The sequence below is a fragment of the Mytilus galloprovincialis genome, chromosome 9 (genome assembly GCF_965363235.1).
Source record: "Mytilus galloprovincialis chromosome 9, xbMytGall1.hap1.1, whole genome shotgun sequence".
NCBI lineage: Eukaryota > Metazoa > Mollusca > Bivalvia > Mytilida > Mytilidae > Mytilus > Mytilus galloprovincialis.
In genome coordinates, this window is record NC_134846.1 from 17087614 (window position 1) to 17100641 (window position 13028).

General features: G+C 30.8%; 1 protein-coding gene across 5 annotated transcripts in view; it reads right to left on the reverse strand.

Annotated features, from left to right (window-relative positions):
• The window catches only part of LOC143044522 (mitochondrial Rho GTPase 1-A-like), a 42984-nt gene that overhangs the window by 24684 nt on the left and 5272 nt on the right, over window positions 1-13028 (reverse strand). For 3 of the 5 annotated variants that reach the window (XM_076216579.1, XM_076216581.1, XM_076216582.1), the window contains exons 4-10: window positions 10781-10824; window positions 9823-9876; window positions 9472-9582; window positions 9154-9204; window positions 7640-7741; window positions 6333-6374; window positions 4923-4979 (exon numbers count right to left, since the gene is read on the reverse strand). In XM_076216579.1, coding sequence (XP_076072694.1) covers window positions 4923-4979; window positions 6333-6374; window positions 7640-7741; window positions 9154-9204; window positions 9472-9582; window positions 9823-9876; window positions 10781-10824 — 461 coding nt within the window. Of the gene's footprint in view, window positions 1-2330; window positions 2349-4922; window positions 4980-6332; window positions 6375-7639; window positions 7742-9153; window positions 9205-9471; window positions 9583-9822; window positions 9877-10780; window positions 10825-13028 lie in introns of all 5 variants that reach the window. The other 2 variants (XM_076216580.1, XM_076216578.1) reach the window with 1 other exon arrangement.

The window sequence follows — 13028 nt, forward strand, 5'->3', positions numbered from 1 at the left end:
CAGACACATAACAGTATCATTAAATTTTCTAATGCTTTAATTTAGGAAACCAGAAACTTTCCCAGTTTTAATCATTATCTTTTAGTCAACAACCAAAAGCACAGATTCATTATACCATGACCAACATGCAAACAATAATTTAGTCCTGAAACCATCTGATTTTCAAACATGCTTCAGTTTAAGCATCCCCAATATTAAAGATTATTATGAAAATAAACAGCTGAAGCAAAAAAAAAACATTGTTAAACTGGGAGAAAAAAAGTAGAATTAAGATAATTGAATAGGATAATTGTCACTGCTTGATAATTATTTAGTTTATACATTATTACCCCCTTTTTGTGTAGGATGTATAAATACAAATATGAATACACTACAATGTCTTATGTAGGCCTAGGTTGACCAACACTCTCTGGATATTAAAAAACCCTCGCAACAATTTGTTTAGGCCTCATAGCTGGTTCGCTGGAAGATAAAAATTTGAACTTCAAACAAACATTAAAATTTGCATAGGCAAACTTAAGTAAAATTGTGGAAATGAAAACTAAAAGGACACAAGGACTATCAAAGGTAAGGGCATACAAAATCTATGATTCATTTACAATCAAGAAGACTATTCTGGATTAAACCTTGATCCAAACACTTGTCCTAAATATGCATGAAATATTTGCCACTGCACAATAAGCTAGCAAAAAAACAACCAGTCATCTTGACATTCTGAGTCAAAAGTTAGGAAAGGTGAAGATGTACATGATGTACAAGCATGAAAAGGGAATATTATCAATGTGGCCTTATAAGGATTATCGAATGACGTAGGTTGTAGTGGAACTCTAAACCGTTGTTTAAAAAAAACCTGCAATATAAATCAACAAAGAAAACAGATGAGATGTAAATTCTTAGCTTTATGATACAACCCAACATAAATTAACAACGATTTTTAGAAATCGTCAAATGTAACAAATCCTGCTCAGTATGGAAGCGTTGTTTACTAGTCTAACACTAACTACCAATAAGCAGTGGTATTTTATAAGACAATCAAATTTAATGAATTTCTAGAATATAAAAGCTGTGCTGCAAAAGGTTGGAACACATGTAAACACATGTGATTATCTACCAAAAGAAAAAAAGAGTTCCTAAAGACCTGAAATATAACTGCCTAAAGAAAAGTTGAAATGTTAGCAAGTTTGCCTGCAAAATCATGATGATGTAACAATTCATCAAGTGAAGTAACTAAGGCCACTCAAAGCTTGCTGTCAGAAAATGCAAAGTGCAAAAATCACCAAAGCTTATCAAATAAGAGCAAATTGTCCATAGAAAGACTAAGAGAAAAATGGTAGAATTTTGTTAACACTTCCTCCCTCTAATATATTTTACATAAATGGTCTTTATGTGCAATGTCACTGTTAAAAGTCTTAAATTAACAGGAAACATTAAAATTTCATTTATGTTGAACTTTCCTAATCAATAAAATTGAGCTTTAAGTTTATAAACATAAACAGAAAGAGTAACATAAATGTGGTAATACCCATTGGTGGCCCTTGGCTGTTGTCTGCTCTATGGTCGAGTTGTTGTCTCTGACACATTCCCCATTTCCATTCTCAATTTTAAATAAAACTTTGTAAGTAAAGGTTAGGCCCTTTAAAATCAGCAAACTTAAAATAAGAAAAACATTTAATAACTTCTTTCTATATTTCAAGAAAAAAGTCTGCTAAAATTTGTGTGCAAAATTATGCTTTTTCCCTTATGAAGTTATGTAGACAAACACACATATGGTGTACAAAACTATACATGCTATAAGCCTTGAATCTTTTGATTAGTTTCTTTATGTATGACAATTTTTCCCCCACTACAATGACAAGACCTGTAAAGTCTGATTGAACAAATATAACTGTATTATCATCAAGTTGCCACAGCCAAATGTACAGTAAACAATACTGGAATGTAGGCAGAAGTCTTTCACCTCTTACTTAACTCCCAAAACTGATGTGTACCTGCTATCTATCAACTATGCAGCTTAAATCTGAGAAGCTGCCATGGCGAAAGCAAAAATTGATATTTAACTCTGCCTTTTATTATTCTATAATATTTTCTTGTTGTTGCAAGTCTGTGAATCAACTTTCAAGAATTCAGTTATCCCTAGATTTGGCAAGCCACTTAACCTCAAGGCTTCACTCCTGCATTTGCCATATAGATTATATCCTTAAACCCTCTTGCCAATCTGCTGCAGCAATAAGCTCAGCATATTGTCTTTGTTCTAAGACATTTTGACAAGTAAAAACTACAGGACAGCAGCAGTTGCTAGCAAGTTAACCATTAAAGTCTTATAAAGTCACCTTTAACTCTGTATATACCTGAAGAAGGAACAGTTAAATTCACATAAAGTTTAAAGAAATCATATGCACACATACATTATAGCCCCTTTTTATCATATGTTATCGAATAAAAGGGTTATTAAAAAAAATTCAGTGATGGCTTAAATAATAATTCAATGGCTGGTATATTATTTCTTGCCTGATTTATGGCTACCTAAAAGTCCAGTTGCTTAAATCATATGCATATTCAGGACTGTTTTATACTAGACATATAACTATACACTGCTTTTGACAAGACTTATCAGCTGAGTCAAATTGTTAACATACTAGCTCAATAGGTAACAGTCCCTAATAAGATACCCCACTTTAATGGGACACACAGTTCTGACTCTAAGCACACCAGACTTTTCTCAGACTCCTAAATGCTGCATAACTTGTGCACACTAAGAAACAGCCAATAATAATAAACAGCTGCGCCATGAGCGCATGATACGCCAGACGTCTTGTGTGGAAGTTTTATGCAATAATCATAAATAGTTTCTGAGAAAGTTTTAAGCAATAACCATATATTGTTTTTGAGACACGGCGGGACATGTGAAACCCCCAACCCTGGTTTTTTTTTTCAAAAAACTAAATATCACTAAAATAAAATTTTGAATCAAAACCAAAAAGTATACAGATCTTTAGATTAATATAACAAAGAAGTGTGTAAAGTTTTAAGCAATAATCATAAATTGTTTTTGAGATATGGCACAACATGTAAAAAAAACCTTCCCCTTTTTTACAAAATACTCAATAACTCAAAAATGAAATTTTGAATCATCACCAAAAAGTATACAGATCTTCAGATTAATATAATAAAGACATGTGTAAAGTTTTAAGCTATAATCATAAATCGTTTTTGAGATATGGTGCGACATGTAAAAAAACCCTCCCCCTTTTTTACAAAATACTCAATAACTCAAAAATAAAATTTTGAATCATCACCAAAAATTATACAGATATTAAGATTAATATAACTAAGAAGTGTTTAAAGTTTTAAGTCATAATCAAGAATCGTTTTTGAGATACGGTGCGACATGTGAAAAAAACACACCCCTGTTTTAGTTACAAAGTGCCGTAACTCAAAAAGTTTTAATCTTATTTTCACCAAAAAGTATACAGATCATTTGACCATCATAAGAAACAACTATGTTAAGTTTCATGAAATTTGGATGAGTCGTTCTCAAGTTACGGTGCGACATGTTTACGCCGGACAGACAGACGGACGGACACCGGACATTTGTATACCATTATACGTCCCGTCAAAATTTTGACGGGCGTATAAAAATTAAGTCTTGGTTTTACCAAGATAGGGATCAAATCCATGACCTTGTGCACTTGAAGTTTGTATGCTACCATGAGAATGATCACGACTGTCATACCTAATCAGAATTAATTAGATAGCAACCACCAAAAGAGAAAAATCACCTGATACAAAAAAAACAACATTGAGTATGTTATTAAATCAGGTGTTTATTTTTAGTTTTTTTATCCACTCAAAACCCAGAAATGAAGCTCTTATAAGGTAAGCATCATTACGGTGCAAAATATACGGAAAATAACTGTGAATAACTGCCGCACTTGGGTATAATTAAAAGTACTCAAACATTAACGGGATTCTAAAACCACATCAGATTGCCAAATCATTACTTACGGACAAAAACAACTGCAAAATATCAAATCTTTTTTTTGATTCTGCATGATTTATTATTGTGATTGTTGGAAAGTAGGCCAAAATACAAGATAAATTATTCAGATTTCAGGAAATGTTGCATTCATTTAATGATATCAAAATTTGATATGCATTTTTTTACTTTTGCAAAACATACCCTGCAGCCAATTGTACTAAATATTCTTAATTGAAGATAACAATATATTCCCCCATGATCCTTAAGTAGTAATTATATTCTAAAACACATAATCCCCTCTCCCAAAAAAAACCTCTTCTATAAATAATAAATATTACTATTGGTTTTCCCTGAAATATAAATCTTAATGTTTCAATTTTAATATAAAAGCAGAAATTTGTCTTTGAAATTAATATCCAGTCGTGTCATAATTCTGACAGTAATTCAATACTTTTACATTTTAACCTCATATATCATGTATATCTATAATATATATATATTTTTTTTAACATAAATTATGTATATAAAAGGAGATATGGTTATACTTCAATGATACAGCAGCCAAACAACATGTAAAGCAAGAAGACATCTAGAGGTCAACATCGTTTTTGACAGTTATCAATCATACATGTCTATACAATATGCCAAACACTAAATCAGAACGAATACAGAAAATTAGACCAAAAAATATGCAATAGAAAAGTAGGGATCTTGTTATTCCTGTAACTAAATCCCTGCACTTGACAAAACATAAGGCAAAGGAATAGTGTTTTTACCTACTTAAGTCACCAGACCTTCAACACTAAGCAAAATATCATGATACCTCTCAATGTGTTCGAAACAGTCATCTTAGCTAAATATCTTTAAACCACTTAAGAGTTTATAAAATAAATCCTCGAGTATCTATTGTTTTACAGATCTCTTTGTTTGTGTATTCATTTACCTGAAACAAATGGACTTCGTCATCGTTCAGTAAATGGTCATTATCTAGGTCACAAATCTGAAAAATAGTTTTAAGACAATTTCAACAGCTGTAAGTTAGCATGAAAATTACATAAAATTATTCAATCTTTATTTGGAGTAAATAACACTATTTTAAATCTAGGTTGTATTTTTACTTGTTACAAGAATGGAATATTTAATAATCTCTTTTTGGGTGCATTTTGGTTATTATTTTATTTTTAAATTGCAGCGCTTCAAAATGTTCTTTCCTGTTCTAATGTTCTAGTATAAAAAGGTAGCTACTTCTTGATATCAATATATCTTTCTAAGTGAATGTATGAGAGAAACAAGTAAATTGAATTCTGATGTATTCTGTGTTTCATTTTCAATATTTGATTCTGCGTTTCATTTTCAATATTTGTATTCTGTTTCCTTTTCAATTTTTGATTCTGTGTTTCATTTTCAATTTTTGATTCTGTGTTTCATTTTCAATATTTGATTCTGTGTTTAGTTTTCAATTTTTGATATCTTTATATTACTTCATAAATTTAGATGGTATTCTATTTAACATTCAGACACTTAAATTTGCGGTCATAAAACATCTTTCATGTTGCAAGCATGGTCCTCCAAACAACAATGAACATAGCTACATGGAAAAATATCAGGGTTGTTATCCCAATAAAAACTTGAAAAACGTTGCAATAACAGATGTACAATCAAATCTGATCATTTTACTCAGTGATATTGTTGTCTTTTTTCAAAACTACCTCTACCGTTTTATTGGGAAAAATGCAAATTTTTATTGAAATTGGGAAATTTGTATTTTTTATTTTAAACACATCTCCGATTTTTTGCTGACCTTTGCTGTCTTTTCTACACTGTTTTTTCATGTATATTTTGGTTGTCAGACATTTTCAACCTGAAAGGTAATTTTTGGAGAGGGGAAAGACACAGAAACAGTGATGGTACTTAATGCATTGAAAACCACATGTGTTACAAACACCATGATAATTCTGATCAGAAAACCGGATCTAAAAAGTGTTTTCTAATATCAAAATAATAAATTAACATGAATATGAAATTTACAAACATTACTACCAATGCCATCACTGTTTTGGGAAAATGTAAAACTTTTTGGGAGGAATTTAAAGCCACTTTTTTTAGTAATTGGGAATTTTCTCTGGGGAAAAGTTTGAATTTCAGCTGTAATTTGAGGCAAACAATATCACTGTTACTACAATGACCAACTAACCTTGATCAGTGTCAGCTCAATGTATGATTGCAGATATTGGCCGATTAATTCTGTGAAAAAATGATATTTTCAAATTTTCTGTGAATTATGACAACAATGAAATTTCAAACTCATTAATGATGTAAATAAACCCTTGGAATACCAGTATTAATACATTACCTTGAATACTCGTGTTAAAGCTTTCTTACACAGCGGTGTCAGCTGAAAAAATGAATATTCTTAAAATGTGAAAAGAAGTCAAATATAATTTTAAAAAAATCAAAAAAACAGAGAGTTATCCAAAATCAAGAAAGCAGATATGACAATTAACGATCCAAATGTAATATTTTACAAAATTTCCATGTAAAAAGGAAAAGATCGATGAGCACCCATTTTGGCACCCCCTATTTACTCATTTTTCAAATTTTTGTTGTCCTTTTTTTACTGAATATCATTTTTGATTTCAGGTTGTTGGTTTTCTCATTTCAAATGTTTAACATTTTGCTATGTTGGGGCCTATTATAACTTGCTATGCAGTATACCGGGCCTATTATAACTTGCTATGCAGTATACCAGGCCTATTATAACTTGCTATGCAGTATACCAGGCCTATTATAACTTGCTATGCAGTATACCGGGCCTATTATAACTTGCTATGCAGTATACCAGGCCTATTATAACTTGCTATGCAGTATACCTTTGGCTCATGATTGAAAGCTGTAACGCCACTTAAAGTTGCTAACATCTTTGCCTTTAGACTTTCATGAAAAGTTTTCTCATTGGCAATCATACCCAATCTCCTAACTTATTTATAACTATGAATAGTACAAGTAAATTAAATGATTTTGAACCATCCTTTTTGGAAACTTTTAGACTTTATAGTTCTTGCAAAGGAGTAGGTCCGGTAAGACCCCTTTTTGGCCCCAAAATATAACAGTTTTACAAAATTGTTAAAATGTAAACTTTTAGTTATTTATTGGACAGTTGAATGCTTCTGCTACATAAGAATGGGCTGTTTTTGACAATACAATGCACATATATCGGGTTGTAGCACCATTATGTCATGCTAAATTACTGAAATCTTCAAAATTCTATCATTTTAGTTAAATTTTAGACGGTTTTCTTGTAAAACGAAAGTGGCCGCATTCGTGTTCATCCTTAATATTGAAATGTAAGTTGTATTTTATGATAATACATAACATATGTAAAGGTTGTGGATGAACACGGATGCGGCCACTTTCATTTTTGACAAAAACCATCTGAAAAGTGATGTTTTTTGGCATATTTGAGAGATTTTTCATATTTGAGCTCGAATCGGATCGTTTTTAATGACTAAATCAGTTAAAATCTTTCACTTATACTAATCAAATCAAGTGAAATAGACACTTAAGTCTTTAAAAAGTGGTCAAAATCTTTCGTCAGATGAAACTGAAATTTGAGGCCAAAATGAGTCCTTACCGGACCTACTCCTTTATTTTCGAACCTACCTCTTTTTCTTCAGGATTATATACAGGGGCTGTAGGATGCAGTACTGCTTTCTGTGCATAGTAAAACATCTCACTTATATTCTTCAACGTTCTTGCCGAACACTACAAAAAAGAGTTTATAAAACATGATGTATTTACGAACACAGAAAGTACTCTTTTTTTTTCATGGGACACCAATTTTAGCAAATATCCTATTCACAAATTTTGTTATACCAATAAATCACATTTTTCTCCTATTTATTTTTCTTTATGTATGAAAATACAATGAAAACTTGTTGAATAAGAATTGAAAAAAAAAATGGAAATTTGAACAACTAATTTCAATTACATTCATTCTGTTGATTATACAATATGTATTTTTTCAGAAGAAAACTGTGGTTTATATTTTTCAAAGTAGGTAAATATAAGATTATTACCAAAACAAATCAATTGATTAAAGAATTGATCAAAGCTTCAAATGGGAAACCAGAAGTTACTGTTTTATTATTATATTATGCTTTAAAGTGAGTAAAATCCACATTTGTCATGTTTGTGGTTAAAATGTTTCAAAAACATTGTTCTTTAGTTGTGCAGCAGTTGTTCTATTAAAGCTAGATTTTTTTTTATATCTTTGTTAATCTGCCACTGTAATAATTATTATAGGATTAAACGTTTTTTTAAAGGAATTTATTGGTACATGTATATAAACTCAACCAATTCACTCACAAACAGGACTTTTATAATAAGTTTGTGAGTGACTTGGTCCAGTTTACACATCAAGAAATTTCTTTAAAAAGGCGTTTAATCCTTTAATTCTTTAAAATTGGAGAAAGGGTATAAATTTTTTTACACACCTTACCTCTATCACACGTAAATTGTATATTCATGCCATTAAATAGGCCTGGCGCATGAATTTATTTGTTGGTTAACTCAAAAATATGTACTCAATGAAATGTGCTATTTGAAATGTCTGATTAATATTAAACTGCAAAAAGTCTTATTTTCATTCAAACGATTTTTTTGTGTGTATTATTTAATTAAACGATTAACGTGCAGTGAAAATAAATTTTGTAAACGTCGGTATTATTATCGTTGCCATCTTGTTTACATTGTTTACGAAAAGAAGTTTGGTCATCGTCGTCTATCGAAAAATAACCAACGTCAAGATCATTCTCTCGACCAATCATATCAACCTATTCCCTAATATGCAAATCATATAAGAATTATATTAAAATAATCATTTAAATATGCATATCATTAAAAATCATATTGATGTCTGAAGTCACAAGAAACTATAGGATTGATATTATAATAAAGGAGTTATTTCCCTTGTCCAACAACCAAAGAACTAATTTCAATCAAATTTAAATACAAAAGTATTAAAAAACAATCTGGGTATGGCAAAAAAACTTTTGAATAATTTGAAGCCACACTTTTGCAATAAATTGTGTTTATCTTTAACCTTTTAAACCCATTCACCAGCATGTTTTGAGGAAATAATGTAGATATAAGAAATATCATTTTAATTTTCTCACCTCTACACATGTTTCCACTTCAGCAAAGTCGTTCAAAATAGGCATCATGGTCTGAAAAACAAATAAAAATAAATTTTCTGAACAATTTTGTCAGAACTATAAGTGAAATGATTTTTTTTTTATTCATGAGAGGGTCTTAAAAAGTGCCATCCTTCTTTTTGTTTAATTCTGGAACAGCCCTCTCGTTCACAAATCTGCCAGAAATGCTACTGTATAGACATGATAGATATACACCTATTTGCATTATTTCAAAACCATTTTATATCAGATATATTATATTTAAAGATTTATAAAACTAAATAATATAGTGGTTCCTACCTCCATGGTACTGAAATCCAGTAAATCAGACTTGTTCCCCACTAATATAATGGGATTACTGTGTTCCTCTCCTCGACATTGTCGAATATAAGGTAACCAAAAAGTGGTAATCTGAAAAAGAAAAAAAACTTTTAACTAGTGATACATGTACATAATTACAGCCTAGGGATTCAGATATTTCCATCTGTCGAAAGATGGGTAGATGTATGTAGACCTCCAAATATGTGGGCAAAAGGGAAGTAATTTTCCTTCAAATTGTGCCAATTTAAACCTATCTATAGATGATGAATTCTTTTGAAACAACTGCATAATCTAATGTTGCCTTTAATGAAATAGAATGTCTGTACTTACTCTTTCAATTGTATCTTCATCTTCCACAGAATACACCAAACATATAACATTGGACTATGTAAAAATAGAATGGAAAATCTTGTTACAATGAATATGAAATCATAAGCTTTAAAATTATGAAAATATATTCAGTTAAAAATTTAATGATATTTTCTGATGATAATTTAGATATATTTTTTCTTGATTTTTTTTTTATGAATTGCCATTCTAAACAGTGAATTGTACTGTTAAAACCTAGAAATATACATGGAAATAATACTGATTTACTGATGTTTGTTTAACAACAGTCGCAATTATTTCCTGCATCCTTACTAGAACTAAGTAAAATTAGTTCAGTACTTTTTTTCTACAAGGATAGAGAGTATACATTTGTATCATAACTCAGAATGTGTGTGCTCATTATCAATGCAGGCCTGACCAAATCACCCATATTCAAAAGAAATCTTGGAATAATCCAATTAGAGTAGAAATTTGGCAATAGGTAACAGATCGCTCAAGAGTTTTTGAAGTTTTTGTTAATCATGCTCATTACTGACGCACCAATGACCTATGTTAGATGAGGCTTGGCGCCCCAAACATGTTTGACCCCATCACAGTCAATATGTGCCTGTCCCAGGCCAGGAGGGTGAAATGAATGGTTTTTATAGCCTACTACGTGGTACGGGTAATTCTCATTTTACTCTTCTTTTTTTATACTAAAATCAGCTAGTTATTTTTCTCCCTAGATTTGTTTTGCATTTGTCATTTCATGGCTTTTTATAGCATACTATGCAGTATGGGTAATTTGGAATTATTTGCATCAATGTTTAAACAAGATTTAGCTGCACACATATACATCCAAATGGCAATGAGTGTCTACTTTGTGTGGTTGATTCTGTTTATAGTTTGTAGTGTAGATAACCACATTTCAATACCATTGGCACCCACGTGCATGATGTGGTACAAACAATAATATTACCTTTACAATTTCTGCCTGTAAAGTTTCTTCATCTTGTTCCTGTGCTATAAAAATAATTTAACTTTCATTATAACTATTGTACATTATGACTGAGTATTGTCAATTTTGTTACAAGATTGGTTATTGCAAGTTCATTAAAATGCTTTTTTTGGGGGGTCTTAATTTACCCTCAGCATGCTTAGAGCTAAGTCAAAATATAAAATAACCAGATGCTCCACAGGGCGTAGCTTTATACGACCGCAGAGGTTGAACCCTGAACGGTTGGGGCAAGTATGGACACAACATTCAAGCTGGATTCAGCTCTAAATTTGGATTGTGATTAAATAGTTGACACAGCATAGGTTTCTGACACAGAATGAATGTGTTCTAATGAACTTAAAATTTTTGTTTTCTCTTAGAGCAATTCACTATGCTGTTGAATATTAATCCTTTTAATTTTCTTTTTTATTTATGAAATTTCAAATGAGAAAAATTGAACCCAATTTTTTTAATCACATCCCCCTTTCCCTTATTCCAAAACTAATCTCAATTAAAATTTCTAATTGAGTTTGCAACAATAACTACTCATTTAAATACATCATAAAATATTAAGATGTAAAAAAACTGCTTGTTATCACTGAATGGTAAAGATTATTTTAATTTATCAGTTGGTAGTAAAAAGTGAATATACATTGTATATTGTATATAACAAAGATTTAAGTTGATTCTGGACAAAGAAAGATAACTCCAATTAAAAAAAAATCTTGCTATTGCACAATATTTTGCAATTAGATATTTCTTGCTTACTATTCTGGACAAAGAAAGATAACTCTAAGTTTAAAAAAATTTGCTATTTCACAATCTTGTGCAATTAGATATTTCTTGCCATTGCGCAATACTGTGCAATTGAAAAGACTTGCTATTGCACAATAAATATAATAATTTTAGATCCTGATTTGGACCAACTTGAAAACTGGGCCCATAATAAAAAATCTAAGTACATTTTTGGATTCAGCATATCAAAGAACCCCAAGATTTCAATTTTTGTTAAAATCAGACTAAGTTTAATTTTGGACCCTTTGGACTTTAGTGTAGACCAATTTGAAAACAGGACCAAAAATGAAGAATCTACATACACAGTTAGATTTGGTATATCAAAGAACCCCATTTATTCAATTTTTGATGAAATCAAACAAAGTTTAATTTTGGACCCCGATTTGGACCAACTTGAAAACTGGGCCAATAATCAAGAATCTAAGTACATTTTTAGATTCAGCATATCAAAGAACCTAACTGATTCATTTTTTGTCAAAATCAACCTAAGTTTAATTTTGGACCCTTTGGACCTTAATGTAGACCAATTTGAAAACGGGACCAAAAGTTAAGAATCTACATACACAGTTAGATTCGGCATATCAAAGAACCCCAATTATTCAATTTTGATGAAATCAAACAAAGTTTAATTTTGGACCCTTTGGGCCCCTTATTCTGTTGGGACCAAAACTCCCAAAATCAATACCAACCTTCCTTTTATGGTCATAAACCTTGTGTTTAAATATCATAGATTTCTATTTACTTATCAAGGTTCTCGCTAAGGATTTTTGAAGGCGAGTCCAGGGACTCGTCATTTTTGGCCATGATGAGTCCAACAGCTAGAAGAAAATAATTTATTGCAATATAATGTAATATTATAGTCTCCATATCCTAATAGAGCAATGAAATGACATTAAATTAAAAATCACTTTTAAACTTTTGCTATAAAATGATGATATTTGTGTTTAACTGTGTTCAGTTTATATACAATATTTCAATCTTGATGCATCTATGGACTCATCAGTTTTGAAAATGGTGAGTCCAGACAGATTTTGATGAGTCCAGGACTCATAGACTCACCTTAGCGAGAACCCTGCTTATACTAACTTTAAGGTGCGAAAACCAAGAAAAATGCTTATTTGGGTCCCTTTTTGGCCCCTAATTCCTAAACTGTTGGGACCTAAACTACCAAAATCAATACCAACCTTCCTTTTGTAGTCATTAACATTGTGATTAAATTTCATTGATTTCTATTTACTTAAACTAAAGTTATTGTGCGAAAACCAAGAATAATGCTTATTTGGGCCCTTTTTTGGCCCCTAATTCCTAAACTGTTGAAACCAAAACTCCCAAAATCAATCCCAACCGTTCTTTTGTGGTCATAAACCTTGTGTCAAAATTTCATAGATTTCTATTAACTTAAACTAAAGTTATAGTGCGAAAACCAAGAAAATGC